This window comes from Lissotriton helveticus, chromosome 1_1, assembly GCF_964261635.1.
Source record: "Lissotriton helveticus chromosome 1_1, aLisHel1.1, whole genome shotgun sequence".
In the NCBI taxonomy this organism is placed as follows: domain Eukaryota; kingdom Metazoa; phylum Chordata; class Amphibia; order Caudata; family Salamandridae; genus Lissotriton; species Lissotriton helveticus.
The window spans coordinates 91,632,805-91,656,871 of record NC_136057.1 but is presented as its reverse complement, the minus strand read 5'-3'; the positions used below and the strand labels follow the sequence as shown (position 1 = coordinate 91,656,871).

Sequence of the window (24,067 nt, the reverse complement as noted above, 5' to 3'; positions counted from 1 at the left end):
ATCTCTCCTCTGCGCAGGCGCAGTGAGACTGAGTATCCTCGCTGGATTGGCCCTCGATGGGCGGAGGTGGCTCTCTTCTGCGCAGGCGCAGTCAGACTGAGTGTCCACGCTGGATTGGCCCTCGATGGGGGGGAGGTATCTCTCCTCTGCGCAGGCGCAGTCAGACTATCCTCGCTGGATTGGCCTCTTTCCTGGCTGCGCCCCGCGCTCAAGGCCGTTCACAGTCCGTACTCGGCGCGAGGCCCCACCTAACGCTGCGCCAGGAAGCAGTGTCTTCGCTGCGCGCGCGCGTTACGTGGGGGGAGGAATAACACACCGGACCTCACTCCTCACAGGCAGCCGGGCCCCCGGTGCCCCCTCTCCCCGGGCCCTGAAGCCCCCACGGACCGGAGCTCAAGCAGAGGTGAGGTGTCCTCAAAGCGCCAACCAGGTGTGTGTGGTTTAAACAAAATAATAATATTTTTATTGGATTTTATGTTATTGTTTTAATTGTTATTTATGAAGAACAAAAGTCCATGTAACCCCGTTCCCCGTGTGTGTGTTTGTGATCCCAGGTGATGTCCCTGGCGTCTGATTCCTGGTGTTTGTTTAGGAGTCCAGAGGTTACATGGCAAAACCTTGTCTCTGCATGCCGTGTAGTTTTCATTCATTATTGTCGTGTTTATGTAATCCCCTCATCGCGTGCCGGAAGGGAGATGTGTGTGGCTAGAGCTGTGTCGGCGCCGACACTGTTGGGGGGCTAAGCTGGGGCCTAGGGCTTGCAATAACCACAGGAGGCATTAATGGGTGTTTAATTGGGTCTCGCCTGCATAGCCCGACTGGCGTACGTTCCGGCGTACCCACTTTATTAACTCTAGGATCACATGACCCTCACGTTACGTGCCTGTTTCGTCACAGGCACGACTCAACATTCCTCCCCAACAAACATCAGACCAATATCAGTAGCTAAACACAGCACCTAGCCATAAATGGCCGGTCACACCAGCTTCAGGCGCATAATAAACAAGTCTCTCATTCACACAACTGAGAACAGACTTACGTGAAGTAGTCCCGCAGGCGGTGAGAGGGCTCCGGATTCTCCCGTAGACGATGCTGGGACGGGCCCCGCCCCGGGGCCTCACGGCCTCCGGCCTCAGGTGTTGCCTCACCTCGATCGGTCCCAGAGTGACCACAATCTTCCTCCGGCATTCCACTCACTGCTCCTTCTCCACAGGTCAGGACCTAGTTACCTGGTTCACTGCTGCTCTCCGCGGGTGACGTTTTCGCCATCCGTCCTGGCTGGCATCAGCCGAATGCATCACGCTAGGGCATGCCTCAACCCGGGCTGGCTCGGGCTCCGAGACTGCCCGCTGGTACTTTTTGAAATGCGATACATTTCGAGTCAGTCTCTCTCCCTAGGGTCGCAATGATTCAAGTTCCTTTGACCTTGACCACAGTCCATGGGTCCTTCTCGTACGGCAACTGAAACTTGCCACTGGTTAAGCGGTTTCTAATTAGCACCAGGTCACCTTTTTCAATCTGCGGGGGCCCGCCGTCTGTGACTGACTTGAGCATGAGCCCTCTGACGTTTCACATCCACTCAACTGTCATCTGGTGCAACAGGGCACCACTGGGGATTGTGTGGAATGGAGTCCGTAACCACTCTTCCTATGAGGAGATGGGCTGGGGCTACCCCCGTGGTGGTGTGGGGGGTCTGGCAGTAGCTTTGTAGAAATGTGAAAATGGCAAACTCTACAGACTGACCCTTGTTATGAGCGATTCGTATTATCTTATTTAAAGTCCGCATAAACCTTTCCACCTCTCCATTTGCTTGCAGCCATCGTGGGGTGATCCTCCGGTGGTGAATGCCGAGGCCGCTTAGGTAGGTAGCTAGCTCTTGCCCTTGAAAGGGGGGCCCATTGTCAGTCTTTAGTTCCTGGATGAGACCGTGAGTCAGCATGATCTTTTCAATCTTTGGGATCACCTCCGCAGCACTAGGCGCTTCTGTGATTTCGACTTCTGGGTATTTTAGAGTGATCATTGATGGCTACAACTCCACCCTCCAACTCCACTTCCACCCTCCAACTACACCCTCCAACTCCACCCTTCAACTGCAACTCCAACTCCACCCTCCAACTCCACCCTTCAACTCCAACTCCACCCTCCAACTCCACCCACTCCACCCTTCAACTCCAATTCCACCGCAACTCCACCTCTACCCTCCACCTCCACCCTCCAACTCCACACTCCAACTCCACCATTCAACTATGTTTTTTTGTCGTCCACTAAAGAGTGCGGGAGAGGCGCCAAACGGGAGCACGAAAAATATTTGTTTATATTACATTTCAAAACTTCGATACAAGTTACCTATCTCGGTTAGGTGGCGAAAATTTAATAAGAAACCAATGTTACCTTTAATAATTCACATACATTTGTCAGCACCTGCGGCGATGGTTGGTGGGAACTGCAATGCAATAGGTCTCGCATTTACCAGAGTTTGAGCTATTGACATTGCAAATGACAATGCCTTTTACTTTTGTTTTCGTTTTTAAAACCTATATAAAAGGCATTGTCATTTACAATGCCAACAGCTCAAACTCATATAAATGCGAGACCTATTGCATTGCAAATGCTTGTTACGTTTGCAGGTAGAACTCTAGCGGAAACCATCCTCTTACACTTCTCGCACCTTAGCGTGTGCGTCAAATAGGAGCCTGTACATACTCTGTAGTCTCCGGTTTTAATTCACAAACTCACATAATGGTCCTGATGAAAGCCAGTTTTACCACAAGGCCTGTCTGAAACTAGTTGACCACACTGGATGTGGGAGCCCGTGATTACCTCCACATCATGTCCATAGCCTTGCTTTTAAATACTGCAAAGAGCCCACAAATAAAAAACCCCCGTGGACCTTGGGACCCTTTGGACAATTTTTTATTCCACACTCACAACACCATCACTGCACACTCACCTAACACAGTACGCTCCACTGTAAACACGTCGCAGCACACCCGAGGCACATTCGGTGCCCTGGGTGGGGCCCGATGATGAAGCATGCCACCAACTAGGTTGATGGGTTCACAAAATGTAATTTTCCCAGCCACTTGTGAGCCCCCTGTAAGCGATCCTAGCAGCACTTCTCCATGACCAGTGCAGCTCGTTAGCTGCTGCCCAATGCCGCCTCTGTATGCGCGCATTCCCACGATCTCTCCCTGAGTCTCCCGGCACCAACTCTGCTCTCTGGCTGCCTCCACCCTCATGCCGGGTCTGAGCATGCACTGCGAGCCCGCTGCCGCCGTCCACGCCATGGGGAGCCCGCGCCCCCGCTCGCCTGCCTCTAGAGAATGCCCTGTGTTTAGTGGTAGATTCCTTTTCTTCTTTTTTCCTTAATAATGTCCTTCTGATAGGGGCCGATTCATGTTGTTTCCTCGCCTAGAAATGGACGGCACTCACGACCGGACTGCTCAGCCAGCCACCATGTACTCGGCCTCGAAAATTATCGATCACAATCCTGTCCTGATCAAGTTGTCATAAGCGGAAAGGCGGAAAGCAGCTTCCATTTGGGACAATTTACAAAATTCATTATGTGCAACATACATAAATTGTTTCTTACGAGGGGATTTAGGCCCTAAAAGGAAGTCGGGCAAATCTGTGTCCCCATTTAAAAGAGACAAATGTTGTTTGACAGATGACAATGTGGAGTTTCCCAACCACTGCAGACATACTTTACCTACTGAGTACGTAGTGCCGATATGGGATTGAGGGAAGCGAGGGTCAGGTATACTGAGCGTAAACCTGGTGGAAGCATTAGAAAAGCATAATTGACACGCATTGGTACTTATTGGCCACTTCCACCAGCCAAATTGATTACTGTCTGAGGAGTTAATAGTACCATTTTGAACCATGTCATATAGGGAGGCCATAGAACAATTTTTGTAGAGTGGCCATGCGCCTTACGCAGCCAATTGCGGAAGTGAGGGAGCATTCACATTTTTAGTAGTAGCTAAACCAAGACATGTAGTCTGTTGCACCATGTCATTCAAAAATATCAACTGTGATGGAATTAAACAAGCACGATGTAATGACTCAGTACCCTCAGTACTTCACTCTTTGGCCTCTCCGGGACGAGATCGGAGCTCACGCGCTGGCTTCTCGGATGCAATCGCATCTAAGGGGTGAGCTAACGGGTCAATGGCCCCTAAACCATTGAAGTGGAAAGAGTCTATATGCTTGACAATGTGGGGTTGGAGGTGGGGGCGCCTCTCTTCACGCGACTTCACACTATTCTGTTCGAAGATGACGACTGGCACATCAGGCCCCGTCAGGGCTTTTGTGCAGGTCACTATGCATATGCAAGATCACAACAAAGCGGGCACGCTGTTCTCAGCGCGAGGGCCCTTTCAGATGCAGGGGTGCATCTTGGCTGCAGCGTTGGGAGGCGCTCGGCTCTGGGCACTCACAGCAGCAGGCCTGGCTCCGCCGCGAGGCCGGACAGCCTGGGTTTAATCAGCTGCATTCCTTCCCGCTGGCTCACACACTCAGATAGGAGTCACCCAGGCACCCCTGCGCTGGTCTCTCGTGCGCACTTACATGCCGCCTGGGTGCAATCTCACTCACACTCCGCCTCTACACAATCTCATGCACACTCACACTTCAACTGGGCAGAATTTCATGCACTCATACTCTGCCTAGACACAATCATTCGCCTGCACACTGACACTGTGTTTAGACACAAGCTGATGCACACTTCACCTCACACAATGCACACTGAAACTCCACCTACACATTCCCATTTATTTATTTATTTATTTATTTTGAAAGTTTTATATAGCGCGAACAAGATCCTTGCAGATATCAGAGTGCTTTACACATGTATGGGATTAAAAGACAAAAGAGTGATTAACAGGCGTTTTGTGCAAAGAGGAGCAGAAGGTTATCAATGGAGAGCAATGTAAGGTAACAAGGTACTTAGTTGGTCAGGCCAGACAAAGTAGTAAAAGGTTAGATGATGAGTCTCGAGAGTCCCTCAGCTTATATTCATGTGAATTTAGCCATGAGGATCGATTTTACTTGTTTTTTAAAAGATACCGTGGAGGAGATAAGGTATCTCTGGTTTCTGGAGGGAGGGCATTCCAGATCCTGGGTGCCATCCCTGAGAAGGAGCGTTTATAAGTTTTTTCCTTGTGGAATGTTTGTGGTTTGAAAAGAAGATTTTCTGTGCTTCTTGTGGCTCTTGAACCACCTGAAATTGTCAATTTCTGAGTGAGGTAGCTGGGCGAGTTGTGGTGTATAGCCTTGTGTGTCATGCAAGCGATTTTCAGATGAATTCTAGCTTCGTAAGGCAGCCAGTTCAGGGATTTTAAGTCAGGAGAAATGTGTGAGCGCTTTTTTGATCCAGTGATAAGTCTCGCTGCAGCATTCATAGAGGCTCTTAGTGGTGCGGTTGTCGATATGGGGAGGCCACAGAGGGCGACACTTCCATAATCTATCCGAGGAATAACTAGGGCTTGTACTGCGGTCTGGAAGTCATTGGCTGGGAGGAAGGGTTTAAGCTTCCTCAAAGTATTAATTTGGAAATTAGCTCCCTTAGTTGCCTTGCTGATATGATGTTGCGTATTGAGATTGGCGTTGAGGGTTATACCTAAAGATTTAGCTTAATCCACGATGGTAGGTTGGACGTTGAGTGCAGTTAGGTGTTTAAGCCAAGCCTGAGTGATGGGGATTTTAGCGGGAGGTGCTATTAGAAGGAATTCCGTTTCTAGAGCGTTAAGTTTGAGATGATTCTCGGCCAGCCGTGTCTGTGTGTTCCTAAGCATTGTGTTGAGTAGTTTGATGTCTTCAGGGGATTGTATATTGAGGTAGAGTTGGGTGTCGTCTGCGTACATGTGAAATTGTACATTAGATGCTTGCAGCAGTATGGTGAGTGGTTCCATGACTTGATTGAACAATGTTGGGGATAGGGAAGATCCTTGTGGGACACCTAGTGTTACTGGAACGGATTAGGACATCGTGTTGTTGATCTTGAATTTCTGAGTCCGGTTATGCAGAAAGGAGGTAAACCACTTGAGTACAGTCCCTGATAGACCAATTCTGATATTCATCAGCTCAATTAAGTTCTCGTGTTTGACGGTGTAAAAGGCTGATGAGAGGTTGAGTAGGATAAGGAGGCAGGTATCGTTCTGATCTAGGATTTGAAGTGCGTCATCAACTATGTGTGTCATGGCTGATTCCGTGTTGTGTCCTGCTCGGAAGCCTGATTGGTGTGAGTTGAGGAGGTCAAAGCGATCGATGTGTTTTGTCAGTTGGAGGTATAGGAATATTGGAAATAGGACGGTAGTTGTTTTGGTCGGTAGGGTCTGCTGTGGGTTTCTAAAGTATGAGCGAAACTTGTCCCACTTTGAGGGAGTCGGGGATGAGTCCTTGTTGAAGTGAGCTGTTAATAATTTTGGTCCAAAGCGGGAGAAGCAGTGGGGTGAAGTCCTTTACAGCATTTGCAGGTAGGGGGTCTGTAAGGTGATTAGAGAGTTTCATGATACTGAGCACCTTGCCTATCGTTTCTTCTATGTAGGTGTCAAAGGACGACCATGTAGCATTGTTTTTTGATTCAATGGGTGTTTTGCGGAGGGGGCTGGAGTATAGGCTTAGATCATTGAGGAGATCATTCCTGATGTTATCATGCACTCATACTTCTCCCCCAGACAATGAGCCTGATGGTTCAAGCCACCTTTCGTGACGTCACTTCCTGTCGTGACGTCACTTCCGCTGACAGCTTCCCCCCACTTCTTTTTTTAGGACTCGTGCCCTGCATCCATCCATCTAGCTTCTACCACCAAAGGGAGAAGCAGGGGGGGCCCTCACACATGGAGAAAGAGAGGGGCCCCTCCCACAAGGGGCAGCAGAGGGGCCCCTCCCAGAAGCAGAGGGGCCCCTCCTAACCTACTACAGGGGTCCCCAGGGGGAGGCAGCAGCAGTCCCCCAGGGAGGGGTTCATTCTGTATTAATTTTAGGATGTTTATAATGCGTGAACGAGGCCGGGGGGAGTCAATGCGCCTCGTATTAAACATTTATTATCACAAGTTGTGCACAAGAAGAGATACACACAGTATAACACCCCCAGAGGGACAGACATCAGTAGTGGGGTACAGTGGGGTGCAGTGTCAGCTGCACAAGACACGATCATCAGCACAAGTCAGAAATACCCCAGGAGATCTGCCCCCTCCAGAGAGGACACTTCTGGGTAAAGGACACTTTTTGGAGACGGATCATTGAGGGGGATGGGGGGGCAGCAGCATCACCGGAACCAGGTCCCGGGGCTGAAAGATGGAAATGGATCAGGACATTTCCCTCATTCGCCTTATTCTGAGGGATGAACACGTGCCTCGTGTGTAGCGCCTCGTGTCTGGTGTGTGGTATTAAAGCGCCTCGGTCTGAGCCACAGTCCTGCCCCCGGTGGGTGCCTCTGGGCAGGTCCAGGGGAGCAGTGTCTCTTCGGGGCCTGTGCATAGCGCCCCGAGGCTCAGGGTGGAGTCAGAGGCTCTGTATGGGGTGGAATGAACTCTGGGCCCCTCGGTCCTTAATGAGAATCATCCTTCACCGAGAGGCCTGTCCAGAGGAGGGGCAGAGGAGGAGAGGCCTGTCCAGGAGTGCATTAGAGGTGAGGCCTGTCCAGTGGGGTGCAGAAGAGGTGAGGCATGCCCAGGGGGTGCAGAGGAGGTGAGATCTTCCCAGGGGGTGCAGAGGAGGTGGGGCCTGTCCAAGGGGTGCAAAGGAGGGGAGGCAGGTCCAGATGGTGTAGCATAAGGCACACTCCTTGCCATGCTTGCGGCAAACTGGTAAACGGGAACATGAATCAGATGGCAGAGAATGGGATGTCACAGCCAATGGTCCCAGCCAACTGGCATCTGTGCTGAGCATGCAGAATCAAAGGCAGTCAAATTGGAACATGCCTTCGGTACCGATGGTCCCACAGCCCAATACAGAATAGAATGTCAAATTCTTAACAAATTCAGGATTTCAATGAAATCCTTCAGTGATTAATAAGAATTTCCCACAACTTGCATCTACACTAGGAGTTTCTACTGGAGTGAATGAGACACAATGTCGGTGCCTGAGACGGTAGAAGGGTTGCATTCTTGGTGCAGTCCTAGAGGTCACCCAGAGTAGCCCTTTTGTAGAAGAAGTAAATGGATATCCAGCATCACTTTTAATCAATAAATGTGCCTCTCGTCCCAAAGTCAGACTGACGGCAGCTCCCAACCCACCCCTCTTGGAAAAGGAGTCTAAGTTGTAGGCCTTTCTAATAAACAACTAATAAGCTGCCAGCAAATGTTCCCGTACAAATTGGGTCAATGATGAATGGCCAAAAACTTAAACTGTGATTAAGATCCAGTTATTATGTTAGGGAATAACCTTGTAAAAATGACTTGTGGCTTTTAGGTGAAGTGTCACAATTCATTATTCATTTTGTAGGTGTGGTTTTAAATTACATTTTGTTGTGCCATGTTGTCATGAACATTCATTGATTGCTGTCATTTTTACCTCATCATGAAGTCTGAAAACTTTTACTGTTTTGGGATATTTGCTGGAATTGTTTTATTTTACACTTTTCCTAAAATCAGACTACATGTCAATCATCTTACTAATTTTGTACTTAAGAACTTTTCTTGATTTTTAACTAAGCAGATTCTATGTCAGTTTGCTATTTGATATTATAGAAAAAGGTTTTCTTATTTCTTAGCACACATTTGTTGTGGTGGTCTGTCTATTGACTCTACAGCTAGAGTTATTTCTGAGTCTGGCTTTTGATATAATTTAGAGGTTACCATTATGTGATCCTCCTGCAAATATCATGATAATTATTTCTCTGACTGTGTAACCATGTTTATGTCTTCAATAATTATTTGAAACCTTTAATATAGCTTTGTAGCTTGTTGTAGCTCCAAAGGCAAGGGCCTTTACCAAGGGAGCAGTCCTTTAAGGGGCTGTACTGCTGCTATGGCTGACTATAAGGTCATTACCCTGTTTGCCCCATGAGGGCAGAATGTGTTAAATTATTATAACGGTGTCCCAGAGACCGAGGGAGTTGTAACACCTCCGGTACTCCGGAACCTTTGATTCACAGCTGTTGCTGTGAATGTTGAACAGTTAACAGCTGCCTGCAGGGCCATGGTGGTTAATTGTGGAACATTCACAGCAATAGCTGTTAAAGTAGGCTGAAGTCATCCCCTGGTTCTCCCTGTGCTCGGTTGTTTTGTAAATCCAGGACGTTTATTTGTAAAATGTGATGAAGTGTGATTGTCGTCTGATGCAAAATTATTTCTTTAATTCCTTTCAAGGTATTCTGGGATGACAGGCAGTGCAGCGTGGCTGCCACTCTTGGGGAAACAAATAAAATAATTGTCAGGTAAGGATTCCTATAACTCTGTTTCCTTTTCCCCTGTTTCTTTCTTTCTTTTTTTTTTGTCTTTTCCCTTTTGACTCACTCTGTGCACTATTCTTCTTGTTATCAAACTTCTGATAATCACATGATGGAGCCACATTCCACTCTTGGAACATGTTGGGGGGTGTAGTGCAGGTCCAGTTCCTTTTTAGGGCTCGGGCTCTGCGTACACTGCACATGCAGTGTCGCTCAGCGAGAGTCCTATTCCGGGCGTTTTGAAAATGGATCCTGAAATTCCACATAGCTTGTGCGTGTGGATTTCCAAGGCCCATTTTCATTGGCCTTCGGTGCATGCTGCTTTTAAACAGAACACGCAATAGGCCATAGGCGGTCGCATAGCTCCGCCTACGGCCTATTGGTGTCTGTTACGTGCACCAGAGGCCATATGTTTTGAATTATCGCGGCTTGATCTATCTATCTATCTATCTATCTATCTATCTATCTATCTATCTATCTATCTATCTATCTATCTATCTATCTATCGCCCTCACTTTATCTCTCTATCGCCCTCACTCTATCTATCTGTCTATCTGTCTATCTATCTATCTATCTATCTATCTATCTATCTATCTATCTATCTATCTATCTATCTATCACCCTCACTCTATCTATCTATCGCCCTCACTTTATCTATCGCCTTCACTCTATCTATCGCCCTCACTCTATCACTCTATCACCCTCACTCTATCTATCTATCGCCCTCACTCTATCTATCTTTCGCCGTCACTCTATCGCCCTCACTCTATCGCCCTCTATCTATCGCCCTCTATCTATCGCCCTCTATTTATCGCACTCTATCTGTCTATTGCCCTCTATCTGTCACCCTCTATCTATCCCCCTCTATCTATCTATCGTCCTCGCTCTATGTATCGCCCTCACTCTATCTATCGCCCTTACTCTATCTATCTATCTCTCTATCTATCTATCTATCGCCCTCTATCCATCTATCGCCCTCACTCTATCTATCGACCTCTATATATCGCCCTCTATCTGTCTATCGCCCTCTATCTGTCTATCGCCCTCTATCTGTCTATCGCCCTCTGTCTATCTATCGCCCTCACTCTATCACCCTCACTCTATCTATCTATCGCCCTCTATCTATCTATCACCCTCTATCTATCGCCCTCTATATATCGCCCCCTATCGTCCTCTATCTATCGCCCTCAATCTATCTATCGCCCTCACTCTATCTATCGCCCTCTATCTATCTATCACCCTCTATACCCCTCTATCTATCGCCCTCTATCTATCGTCCTCTATCTCCCTCACTCTATCTATCGCCCTCACTCTATCTATCTGTCTATCTATCTCCCTCTATCAATGTATTGCCCTCTATCTATCTATCTATCTATCTATCTATCTATCTATCTATCTATCTATCTATCTATCTATCTATCTATCTATCTATCGCCCTCTATTTATCGCCCTCCCTCTATTTATCGCCCTCCCTCTATCTATATATCGCATCATCACCACAGCATCACTCAGCACCACCACCGCATCACTCAGGGGCACCACAACATCACTCAGGGGCACCACAACATCACTCAGGAGCACCACAACATCACTATGCGCTACCACAGCATAACTGAACGCCACAGCATCACTCAGCGCCACCACATCATCAATCTGTGCAACCATTTAACAACAACTGGTTCAAATATGTTCTCTCAATGTTTCAAGCTTTATTACAAATGTCACAAAAAGATGTTAATATTTCACTTCTGTTCTTGGATTTTCGTCATTATTAAATACACTGAACATATTCTTCACAACAGTTCTTTACAAAAGTTTAAGCTATTGCTATTATAAATTACATTAACTTTTATTTAAGTATTAATTATTTAAAAAAATTAAAAGACATTGTTATTTGTAATATCAATACATGTAAGTCACGTAAATACAACACATATTGCATTACAAATGCTATAGATGTTACATTTGCGAAAGTTAAAACAATTGACATTGTAAATGACAAAGCTATTAATTTCGCTATTTTCAAAACCAACACATAAATACAAAATGTGTCATTTACAATACCAATAGCTCAAACTTTCCTAATGCGAGACCTATTGCATTGCAAATGCTTGTTTTGCAAAGTGCCTAGCTATAGTTTTTGAACCCTACCTCTGCCGGCACCGTAGGAAACCTATACATTTTTGAAAACTAGACACCCAGGGGAATTCAGGATGGGGTGACTCGACTGCCTCCCATCAGGTTCTGTTACCCAGAACCCCTTTCAAACCTAAAGAATTGTCCAAAAAAACACATTTTCCCCATATTGCTGTGGTGGAAAGTTCTAGAATCTGTGTGGATCCACAAATTTCCACCCACCCCCATTCCCCAAAGTCTTCCGAGACAAATGGTACCTCACCTGTGTGGGTCGGCCTAGTGCCTGCGACAGGAAACGGTGCAAAACGCAACGTGGTCATACCTCAATTGTGCAGTGAAAAATGACCCTTTTTGGCAAAGTGCCTAGCTGTAGTTTTTTAACCCTAGCTCTGCCAGCACCTAGGGAAACCTAGCAAACCTATCCATTTTTGAAAACTAGACACCATGGGGAATTCAGGATGGGGTCACTCGACTGCCTCACATCAGGTCTGTTACCCAAAATCCCTTGCACACCTAAAGAATTGTAAAAAAAAAACATTTCCCCCACATTTCTGTGGTGGAAAGTTCTGGAATCTGTGTGGATCCACACATTTCCACCCACCCCGCGTTCCCCAAAGTCTTATAAGAAAAATGTACCTCACTTGTGTGGGTCGGCCTAGTGCATGCAACAGGAAACGTCGCAAAACGTAACGTGGTCACACCTCAATTTTGCAATGAAAAATGACCCTTTTTGGCAAAGTGCCTAGCTGTAGTTTTTTAACCCTCGCTCTGCCGGCACCTAGGGAAACCTAGCAAACCTATACAGTTTTGAAAACTGGACACGCAGGGGAATCCAGGATGGGGTCACTTGACTGCCTCCCACCAGGTTCTGTTACCTAGAATCTCTTGCAAACCTCAAAAATTGCCAAAAAAAACACATTTCCCCCTCATTTTTGTGGTGGAAAGTTCTGGAATCTGTGTGTATACACACATTTCCACCCACCCCGCGTTCCCTTAAGTCTTATGAGAAAAATGGACCCTCACTTGTGTGGGTCAGCCTAGTGCTCGCGACAGGAAAAGGCGCAAAACGCAATGTGGTCACACCTCAATTTTGAGCTGAGCTCCTTATGAGCACACGAGCACTGTGTGCCATGACGAGCTCAGCTCGTCATGAGCACCCAAGGGGTTAATATCCAGGCTCCGGGTAGTGCTGTAGTCTAGGCATGCAGAGTAATTCAGGGGTCGAGGGGTGCTTCAACAGGGTCAAAGTCTTGTCACTTTCCTCTTTGCATAATTTCTCAGATTTTGTATTACAGACTTATTATAGACTCCAATGGCTCAGCGACTTATGGACAGATCAACCTTAAGTACTCGCCACACACCTCTTTCAACATGTCACTCACTACTCACTGTTCATTGCTTGTTCGTTGCTATTCATAGCTGTCAAGAGTACAAGGGGGAATGCTGGCAATCCTTGAGGAGCAAGAGCGAGATCCAGAGACAGTCCCATTACAGATGGCAGATGTAGGCACTTCCCTCCACTCCTCGGCTCAGCTCTGCTCTGCTCAATGCTTGGTATATATGTAAAATCAGGCGGCAGGCCAAGGCTCTTCTGTGCTCCTCTGTGCCTCTGTGCCCTGGAGCAGCCTCCGCACCAGCAGCACCGCAGGCCAATGCTCCTTTGACCCCTGCAGCGCCTTAGCACAGCGGTGCCGGCAGCGGCCGTTCGTGCCCCCACAGCAATCCATAGAACTTAAAGCTCCCGTATAACAGGACGCGGGTGAAGCGGGAGAAACATTCGGGAGCAGGAACCGGTCACAAAACAAACCCTGGCAGTCGTCCCAGGCTCCTCTCCACTTGCTCATCAACTCCTGCTCGGCTCGGCCCCTCGCCTCTACTCGATGCGCTCTGCCGAATCACAGGCCGACAACAACTGTGAACACCAACAGAGGGAAGAATTGTGTGTTTCCCCCAGTTAGTAAAAAAAACAGCATAAGTCTTGGCTGCTTCTGCTGCACCCAGAGTCTTATGCGTCTTTTCAGTCTGATTTTTCTGTCTGTAAAAAAATTGTGTCCTAATTTTCTGCACCCAGTAAATCCAGGTGCAGAAAAACCTAACAACTGATAATCAGGTGGAATAAAATGAACACATGTAAGTACGCCTCAATTTCATTGCCCTTGATTCACATTCTGGACCATAGTTGAGGGATTGGTCTAGGCATAGTCCTTGCAGCACACAATAGATTTGCTTGTGGCAGAGGCCAAAACTCAAAAGTCAGGATACCAGATACAAGTAGGTGGTAACTCAGGGCAGGGGAAAATGCCTGTTGTCCGTGGTGGAGTCATTCCGTTCCCAGAAATCTGCATTACAAATTAATTAATAGTATATATTTTTTTTATATCTGTTTGGTGCCAGTCCATATGACTTTAATATTTGTCTATGGGATTCTATGTTACAACTCCATTGGGTACATGTATCCTTTGTGAGCTTAATAAAATGTTGAAAATTCTACAAATCCTCACTCCTACATCCAAGTACTCTCATGCTACCATTCCACACTCTGCTCTGTCTGAAAAACAGCTCAACATTTTCAAAATTCTGCATTGATTTGGCTTGCACATTATATTTTTGGAAATGTACATGTATTAACTATTTAATTTTAATACTATAGGTGATTGAAATTACGGACGAAGAAAGCAAGATTTAGCACTAAGCAACTGAATGTCAGTGCCATAAGTAGGATTATTTTGAAAAACTGAAGGACATCCAGCATTCTACGTTTAAACAATTTTCAAAAATCTAAGTGTGTCAAGGAAAGTACTATACCTGTAAGTCAAGTCTCTAATTTTGCTTTTCATTAACCCAGAGCAAAGGCATATCTGTGCACACAGCATCAGAAGTAATGTAGAAAGACCACTTCAGCATCCTCATCTGAAATATTATCAGAGAGACAAACTACCTCAGCATGACAGTATAAAGTTCATCTAAAGCATCATGTAATTCCAGAGAAGAAGTACACACTGCATCAAAGAAAGTTACAACAAAAGTTTCTTCTGGATACCACAAAGAAAAGACGCTGAAAGAAGACTCCAAAGCTGACACATTAACAACCAAAAGATTGGAAAATCACCTTTGTTCAACAACCGTTTTAACCAGTTACGCAAGTTTGAGACTATCTGCCTCGGGATATAACACCTCGACCCACTCTGCTCACTCTTGCGAAAACCTTAAGGGTTCACCACTTTATTGTGTTCATGACCATCTCAGATTGTTTCCTTTTTATTGAGTACTGTTCTGTAATTCTATGTAAATCGCCTCAACATTATCTGTTATGCAGGAGTTATATGTAAAACTGTTAAAAATAAAAATGGATTAAAGGAGCACCATTGCGCTATAGCTAATGTAAATAAATCCTCATCTTCAGGATTACAAACCTTAACCTTACACCAAACATAGAATAGGTAAAAGGAACTAATGTTCTGCGACTAATGAGTCTCAATATTACTGTGCACGGTCTAACCCCCTCAGTTACTGCCTTTACGTCAGTGCAAAAAGGTACTTATCAGTTTATTAATTAAATATCAGACTAACACCTTATTACTGCATTGCTAAGAACCTATTCAAATAGACTTGAGAAAAACTTCAGTCACAAAATAAGTTGCTGCCGGAGAGGCTATCACCTAAAGACTATTATCTGCTAGAACAATTTCAACAGGTGTTAAAGGGCTGCTTCCAGACATATTTTGCTCAATTAAAGTGTTAAGAAGATTACACACACTTTCTTTTAGAGGTAAATGCTGAACATTATCTAAACAAGCCTGACTCTAAAATCAGGTTCACCCTTACCGTGGCATATAAGCAAGAGAAAACTAAACGTAGAGATATTAACTCTAGGTATACACCTTATAAAAACACGGACTAGGAGAACAAATTCAGTGTTCAAAACCGCCTCAATCGAGGCAAAATACCCTAAGTTGGGGAAAAAAGTTACATGTGCCAAAAAAGATACAGCCATAAATCTTATCTAACAGAATTTGACAGAATGCACACTGGGGGAAACCACTCTCAGTGCAAAGTATGCTAAAAATATTTCAGGCGTAAATCTTATCTCACTGAGCATATGAGAATCCACACTGGGGAAAACCACTCTCCGTGCAAAGTATGCCAAAAAAGTTTCAGCCGTAAATCTTATCTCACTGAGCATATGAGAATCCACACTGGGGAAAAACCTTATCAGTGCTCTGAATGCCAGAAAAGCTTTAGAGTCAAACCCAGTCTATATCAACATGCATTAACCCACTCTGTGGAAAAACCTTACCAGTGCTCTGAATGCCAAAAAAGTTTCTGCCGTAAATCTAAACTCACTGAACATATGAGAATCCATTCTGGGGAAAAACCTTATCAGTGCGCTGAATGCCAGAAATGTTTCAGTGACAAAAGAGGACTCACTCTACATACAAGGACCCACACTGGGGAAAAACCTTACCAGTGCTCTGAATGCCAGGAATGTTTCAGTGACCAAAGCAGTCTCACTCGGCATATCAAAACCCACACTGGGGAAAAAGCTTTTCAGTCCTCTGAATGCCAGGAATGTTTCAGTTACCAAAGCAGTCTCACTCGGCATATCAGAACCCACACTGGGGAAAAATCTTTTCAGTGCTCTGAATGCCAGAAATGTTTCCGTGACCAAAGCAGTCTATCTCGGCATATAAGAACCCACACTGGGTATAAACCTTTTCAGTGCTCTGAATGCCAGAAATGTTTCAGTTACAAAATCAGACTCACTGAACATATAAGAATCCACACTGGGGAAAACCCTTATCAGTGCTCTGAATGCCCAAAACATTTCAAACTTAAATCACTTCTAACTGCACATTTGAGATTCCACACTGGGGAAAAACCGTATCAGTGTTCTGAATGCCAGGAAAGGTTTTGTAACAAACAAAGTCTTTCTCGACATGCAATAACCCATTCTGGGGAACAACCTTATCAGTGCTCTGAATGCCAGAAATGTTTCAGTATAAAAAGTAGTCTCACACGGCATAGAAAGATCCACGCTGGGGAAAAACGTTATCAGTGCACTGAATGTCACAAATGTTTCAGTGAAAAAAACTGTCTCAATCGGCATACAAGAATCCACACTGGGGAAAAACCTTATCAGTGCTCTGAATGCCAGAAATGTTTCAGTGAAAAACGCTTTCTCACGGTGCATATAAAAACCCACACTGGGGAAAAACCTTTTCAGTGCTCTGAATGCCAGAAAAATTTCCGAGACAAAAGAAGTCTTTCTCAACATACAATAACCCACACTGGGGAACAACCTTATCAGTGCTCTGAATGTCAGAAATGTTTCACAAACAAATTCAGTCTCACTCAGCATATAAGAACCCACACTGGGGAAAAACCTTATCAGTGCTCTGAATGCCCAAAAGATTTCAGACTTAAATCACTTCTAACTGCACATGTGAGATTCCACACTGGGGAAAAACCTTATCAGTGCTCTGAATGCCAGAAATGTTTCAGTGACAAAATGAGACTCACTAAACATACAAGAACCCACTCTTGGGTAAAACGTTATCGGTGCACTGAATGCGACAAACGTTTCAGTGAAAAAAGCAGTCTCACTCTGCATATAAGAACCCACACTGGGGAAAAACCTTATCAGTGCTCTGAATGCCAGATATGTTTCATTCAAAAAAGCAGTCTCACTCAGCATATAAGAATCCACACTGGGGAAAAACCTTATCAGTGCTCCGAATGCCAAAAATGTTACAGCCAAAAATCTCATCTCACTGAACATGTGAGAATCCACACTGGTGAATAAAATTATCAGTGCTCTAAATGTCAGAAAAGATTCAGAGGTACAGATGGTTACAAGCGCCATAAGAAAACACACCATCAAAATAATTCAGTGCTCCAAGTGCCAGAAAAGCATCAATTTTAAACGCAATCTCACTCTGCATGAGCAGACGCACAGAGGGGAAAAACATTACCAATGCGGTGAATGCCAGAAATTCCTATTTGATTGGCACAGCCTCACTAACCATAAGCGACTCCATTCTGATGAAAAACCTTATGAGTGCTCTGAATGCCAGAAAAGCTGCCGAGAAAAACGCTATCTCACCATGAGAAACTCCACACTGGAGAAAATCCTTATGCCATAAAAGCTTGAATCTGAGAGACAGTGTTATGCTTCATGAGAGATCCCACTCTGGGGAAAAACCTTATGAGTGCTCGAAATGCAAGCAAAGATTTGGCTACAAATTACTTCTCACTTGTCAAGAGCGAACTCACATGGGAGAAAAAAGCCTTATGTGTGTTCTGAATGTCAGATAAGGTTTAGCCTCGAATACAATGTCACTTCATATGAGAGAATTCAAACTGGACTAAAGCCTTATACAGGAGGGGAAAGCCAGAAACGTTTTACTCAGAAAGGAGATCTCACTAAACATGACAAATGCATCCACACCAGGTGAATAGTAAGGCGTATCTTGAGTTGCAGAAAAGCTTCTAACAACCTGACTTTACATGAGAGAGCACATATTGTAGTTGCAATAGGATTCATCAAAAAACTCTTGCAGGATAATTTAGGCTGCCCACATGCAACCTCCAAAGAAATTTTAGGCCTTGAACATTTTTAATTGCAACAAAATCCACAATTTGAGTATGTGAAAGTTACATAACTCGCAAGATCTTTACTTTACACAGAGAAGTGTTAGTGCTTGCAAAAATCAACAAATTGCCAAAAAAATCACAATATTAATGTCTCAAATTTTACTCCACCCAAAATGTTTCTACTCACCCTTGTTTCTTAACATATGCCTGATATCTATATTTTCATGATAAGATTAAGCTTAGGTAGAGTTCCTCAATGAAGAACTCAGCGAAGTGACAAAAAAACTCTGGCGCTCTACTCGGAGTTCTGCGAGCAGCGGAGTGCGTTAGGGTCATGCCCTTCTTGGTTATTTTGATCCAGGGGTGTTTGTCCCGCCCTGTAAAAATAATCGCGAAAGGCATCATGTGCAGCACAAGAGGGTGCAGTTGCTTCTACTCGAGCGGCAGCTTTGCCAATGCGAAGGAAGGTTTCTCAACGCGAGTGGTTGTGACCTGCCGCGACCACTTGCATTGAGAAATCCGATGCCCAACTTTGAGAAATCTCAAGTTACACAAACAAGATAAAAATTCATGAATTACAGTAGTAGCATTTTCTGTGAGATCTCAATGAATGCCGTCATCAGAATCGGTAGCTGCTGGGGACAACACAGTGCATGGGCCATTACTGGTTCAAGCAAAATATCAACATCCGTTGGCATGACTGATGGGAGTGTGAGACATGTGTGTAACACTCATTCTTCTCCACATAGCAGGCAGCGTAGAACAGGTAGGATGCAATCTTGCCAAAATTGGTCTGAATGACAGAAACCATGTGGTATTTAATTCTCTTAGACAAGGTAGTCCCAAAATTTGTACGATGCGCTCACGACACTTCATCGCCAGTAGAGTTGTCTCCATGGAGAACTAGGTGTCGTTTGTGAAATGACTTGCCATGTCGCAGCAATAGAAGCAAAATAGTATTCATGCAGCGAGTCCCAAAATGAGAGGCAATCCGCCAAACACAGAGTGCACAAAGTTTGGAAATATTACTAGAACTGCTTCAAAAGGTGCTAACAGTCCAGAAAATATGGTCTTAAATACATGTAGAATACCACTCGTATCAGACATGTTTAAGATACGACTTAAGATTTCTGAGAAATGTATAGGGAAATTTGTAGTTAAGAGGGCGTGTAACTCTGCAGAAGTCCTTGCGACTTGCAGATCATAGGTTTCTTTGGCCGAGGTCAGTGCCACTGTTTTTTGCAAAAGAATGGCTTTTATTCGGCTTAAAGTATCAATTTGTATAGAAGAGAGGTTCAGTGAAGGCCAAAGTGGCGACTCCCGGCTGTCTTGGTTTTAGGAAACAATACTTGCATACAGCAAGTGAACCTGGCTGACACAGTTACTAGATATGGTATTCCTGGCAACATGCGACAGCAGCTGCGATCATTCAATGTAAGGTAACTCCCATTCGAGAGTTGTCCAAAAACCTTGCAGGTGGCAGGATACGTTTTTAGAGAAACTATCACAGGCCCTGTGTAAGTTTATACCCTGACATACGAGAGAACCGCTTAGTGAATTTTAACAATTTTCCCCACAAAGAAATATTTCACGACCCCCACTCCAACATCTGTATGTGTACGGCAATTCCCAGGATATCTTAATGTATTCTTTACCCAACTTTTTATATGTGCCTGCTGGTATATGTTGTAGGCAATATTGAAAATGGAAAATTGTAACAGACTGAGTGAATGTTCCAATGTATAATCCATTCCATAACTGGCTTTTCAGCGACAGTAAATGGCAATCTTTCCAGTTTTTCAATGCTCAGCACCGTATTGTCTGCTCCCCTTTGTGCCAATTTGATCTGCATATCAGTGAGATTGAATTCTGAAAACAGTGACGTAGTATAGCCTGAATGAAGGTTTTGCAACATCCAGCCTAATAGCATGATAGAACGTACTTGCGACTGACCATGTTGCAACATGACCAAGTCCTGTTCCATGATGTCTATGGCAGAAGATACTATGCTATCTAAAGAGTATATCCTGGACCACAGAGTCTTTAACCCATTGTCAACCACAGAGAGAGATTTCTCTAAATTAATACGATCAATTTCTCGGATTCGTTCTGCAGTCTCTGCTTGCGTAATTTTCCATGCTTCATTATAAACAGCAAAGAAACCGGGGTATATAAAACGTTTATGACGCGTTGTTCTTGGTCCTAGCAACAATTCCCTAAGATCAGCGCCATCTTTAAGTAAATATAAGTGTTGCTTTACATCCTTAAGTGTAGATCTGTGTATCCGTTGTGGGTGCCTTGCTGAGAAAGGAGACCAAAAGGACTGAAAGTGACTTTTGCTACTTGTGCTTCAAACAATCTCCAAGGGTTTGTGGGTGAGCTTGCCCCCTGAACGGAGTCCCAGGATTATTGGACTCCTCCTGCCTTCGCTGACAAATCTGCTGAACTTTGCCCTTCCTTATCGCTGGAGCCACGATCCCCAGTGCGGCTCGTCCCCTCCTTTGCCGTGACGCTTGTGCCTGGCCGCCCCCGCACCAAGTGAGCCTGCTCTGCTTCAAGCCGTTCCTTGCACCGTCCCGCTGGGCAGCCCACACTCTGCCCCACTATTCCTTCCTTTTCGAGCCGCACTGCTCGCCTCGCCGCCCCCACTGCTGGAAGCCGAACGGAGTGCCTCACGAAGCCAAGGACGGTCCGTACGCACGAAGCGTACCAGCCGCCTCACATCGCACTCATGGCGCGCCACACTAAGAGAGCCCGGCCGTACGCCTCGTACTGGCTGCCTCTTGCCGCGCCTGTCCGCATTGAATCAGCAGCTACAAACCGAAGGTACGGCTCTCCGGAGACAACCTGCTTCGCCCGCCTTGATCCTCGAGGCCCCCCTGCTCTACTCTTCGAACCGAGACACCTATCAGAGCCTGGGCCCGCCTCGCAGAGGAGCCGCCAGCATCTTTGTGTTGCCTGCACGTCCCAGACGCTGCATTCGAACTGGACTCCTCATCTCAGAAAAGGTACTGTCACTCAACGCGTACCACAGTGTGCATGCCACGGACCACGGAGTCCGCAACGCTGGTTTAATACCTTTTTGACATTGTTTTTCAATGGTAAGAGTCGGACAAGAGTGTGCAACTCGCACAGGAACGAAGAATTACGCATTTTTAACAGAATCCTCATTTTATTGCTAAATAGTATTGTGGCCTCATTTTACAAACGTTATTTGAGTCTTGTGCTAAGCCTTATATAAAGATACTTATTTTTATACAAAACTAGACTGGTGTCATTTTGTGGTGTGTCATTGAATTACTGTATGTGGTCATAAATGCTTAACCCATAACGCTCTGAAGTTTAGCATTGTCTGCTCGCGCCACGCAACCTAGAGGGTGAGCAGGAGTTATTTTAAAGAGTAAGTCCCTTGCCCTGACTGGAAGAGAGGGTCCCTGCTTGTCACAGTACTGAACTTCGCCAACCAGAGACACCCAAATCTAACATTGAAGGCAGCGGTGAGGATTTCGAATTTGCATTTGTGATTAATATATGTAATTGGTGAACACCACGTAATGAGTTCAGACCAATAATGCATCCACATACTTGTTGATTTTTGTTTTTGCCAAGAGATCTCCCTTTTTTTTTTTTTAAAGAAAAGTCATGCCTGATTCAGTCAGTGGAGAAAAGGCGGCATCTGTAGTCTCTGACATTGAAGGAATAGAATGGGTAGAAGAGAGACTAGAGAGCTATTCCTTAGCCCAGCTGAAGGGCTTCTGCTTAAAGTTTAGTTTTACAGTCTGGATGTAAAAACAAAGCTCACTTCCAAAAGGCACTGAGGGCGTGGATTGAGTCAAGGGCACCTGAGAATAGAGTGGAAATTGAACCAGCAGAAAACATCCATGATTTTAGCAGAGTCCTGTCTCCAGAGGAGTTGGCACCCGGGCACATGCAATGGAGATGGCAAAACTAAATGGTCAGCTGGAGATGGAAAGCAAAAGGCTGGCATTGGAAGAAAGAAAAATTCAAATGGAGCATGAAATGAAGTTGAGGGAGCTGGAGCTGAAAGCTAAAAGTATGGAAACTACTCCCTCTGGTGGCAGCGCATAGCCAATGCAGGTAGAATCAAGGGTGTACATGCCAAAGGACGTGGTGAAATAATTTTTTAAGAATGATGACATAGGGCAGTGGTTCCAGGCCTATGAGGTAGCCATGTCTTCCCACCGGTTCACTGAGAGAGATTGGGGAGCGGGGTTGAGGGGGCGGTTTCTTAGTGAGGGGCGGGACACACTGCTAGATTTGCCCTCTGAAGTTTATAATTATTACCCACACATGAAGGAAGCTTTGATGACCAAGTATGGGTTAACTCCTGAATTGTACAGACAGAGGTTCAGGGGTTGTGCAAAGATTCCTAACAGTACGTATGTTGAGTATGTAACTTTTTTCTGCAGAGCACTGGATGGTTGGGTGAAGGGTAGCAAAGTTAATAATTTTCAAAGTCTCGTTGATTTAATTGCATGGGAGCACTGTCTAGTAATTGTTTTCCTGAGCTAAGCCAGCACCTGATTGACAGCAAGCTGACTTACTCTAGGAAGCCTGTTGGGTCAGCACCAGGGTCCACAAGGGTCAAGTAGGAGACTCCGCCAAGGGTGGGCAGGGTCCCCAGCAGAGGAGTGGGGGCGACAAGGGCAAACAGAGGGAGTTTCAGAAGAGGCCCCAAAGTAATCCCCAAGGGAACCAAGGGAAAGGTTCTCAGCCTCCCCCATCCCAGAAACCGACGGGGCCCGACAGGTACCCCTGTTCAAAGAGGGCCCCTAAAGTGTTGCAAATGTGGTGAACTGGGGCATTTTGCCAATGATCCCAAGTGTCGACTGTTTGGTAAACCAGCACCCACTGGTGCTCCGCCCCGGCAGATGGCTAGTGTAGCCTTTGAGAGGGAGGTAGTAGTCCAAGGTGGGTGGGATCCCGTTCAGATGACCCTGGTCTCGTTAGGAGAGAGTGAGATGGTCCATGAGAACCAACTGCCCTCTAACACTAAGAAATATGGGCAGTGGGTGACCGTCAATGGCCAAAGGGTGGAAGCTCTTAGAGATACAGGAGCCAGTGTGACTACTGTCAAGCAGCACCTGGTGTCTAAAGAGCAGGTTGTCCCCCATGCATACTGCCAGGTTGTCAACGCTGACAACACAGAGAGTTGTTGTCCAATGGCTCAGGTTCCCTTTGATTGGGGGGGATCTCTGGTACTCTTCAAGTAGCTGTGAGAACTGCCATGCCTGTAGACTGTTAGGGAACGACTTGGAAAGTTCACCTTGGGAAAAGGTGGAGAAAAGTACTCAACTAAGGATGGTGGGTCTGCCTGACTGGGCGTACGTGACCACCTGGTCAATGGCAGCCAGGAGGGGTGCTCAAGAGGTCCTGGAGCCTGAGGGAGAGGCCCAGGAACCGGCCTTAGAGAGAAGGCGCAGGAGGCGCGGGAAACCGGCCCCTGAAGTTCCTACGGCCCAGGAGGAAGCAGACCTTGAGGGGGATGCCCTGGAGTCTACCGGGGAACAGATAGCTGAACTAGGGGACCTGCCTGAGCTGACCCATTGGCAGCAGGAAGGAGGCCCCTCCAGGGAGGAATTCTGCAGGGTGCAGAAAGAGTGTCCTTCTCTCATAGGTCTGCGGCAGCAGGCTGCAGACCAGGCCAAAGGTGATCAGTCTGGAACACATTTAATTTATTGGGAGAATGACCTCCTGTATTCAGAGCCTAAGTTTGCTGAACCAGGGGCAGCCCGTGCGCTGGTGGTACCCCAGAGATTCAGGGCCTTCCTACTGGGGCTGGCTCACAATGTGCCATTGGCAGGGCATTTGGGGCAGGACAAGACCTATGAAAGGCTTGTCACCCACTTTTATTGGCCTCAAATGCACAAGAACTCTGATCCTCACTGTAGGACCTGCCAGACTTGCCAGGCAAGTGGAAAG

General features: G+C 45.9%; 1 protein-coding gene and 1 long non-coding RNA gene across 3 annotated transcripts; both read left to right on the top strand.

Annotated features, from left to right (window-relative positions):
• Window positions 1–269: 269 nt before the first annotated feature.
• Window positions 270–14,945, top strand: LOC144755521 (uncharacterized). 2 transcript variants are annotated; one of them, XR_013594932.1, is made up of 3 exons: window positions 270–403; window positions 9,315–9,382; window positions 14,181–14,945. It is a non-coding gene; the product is annotated as an uncharacterized LOC144755521 (long non-coding RNA). The 2 variants fall into 2 exon arrangements; XR_013594928.1 differs by having other exon boundaries at window positions 311–430.
• Window positions 14,946–15,636: 691 nt separating this feature from the next.
• LOC144754892 (uncharacterized) lies at window positions 15,637–17,664 on the top strand. Its single transcript, XM_078643258.1, has one exon. The coding sequence runs from the start codon at window positions 15,714–15,716 to the stop codon at window positions 17,331–17,333; it is 1,620 nt and encodes a 539-aa protein (XP_078499384.1). The 5' UTR covers window positions 15,637–15,713; the 3' UTR covers window positions 17,334–17,664.
• Window positions 17,665–24,067: the final 6,403 nt, after the last annotated feature.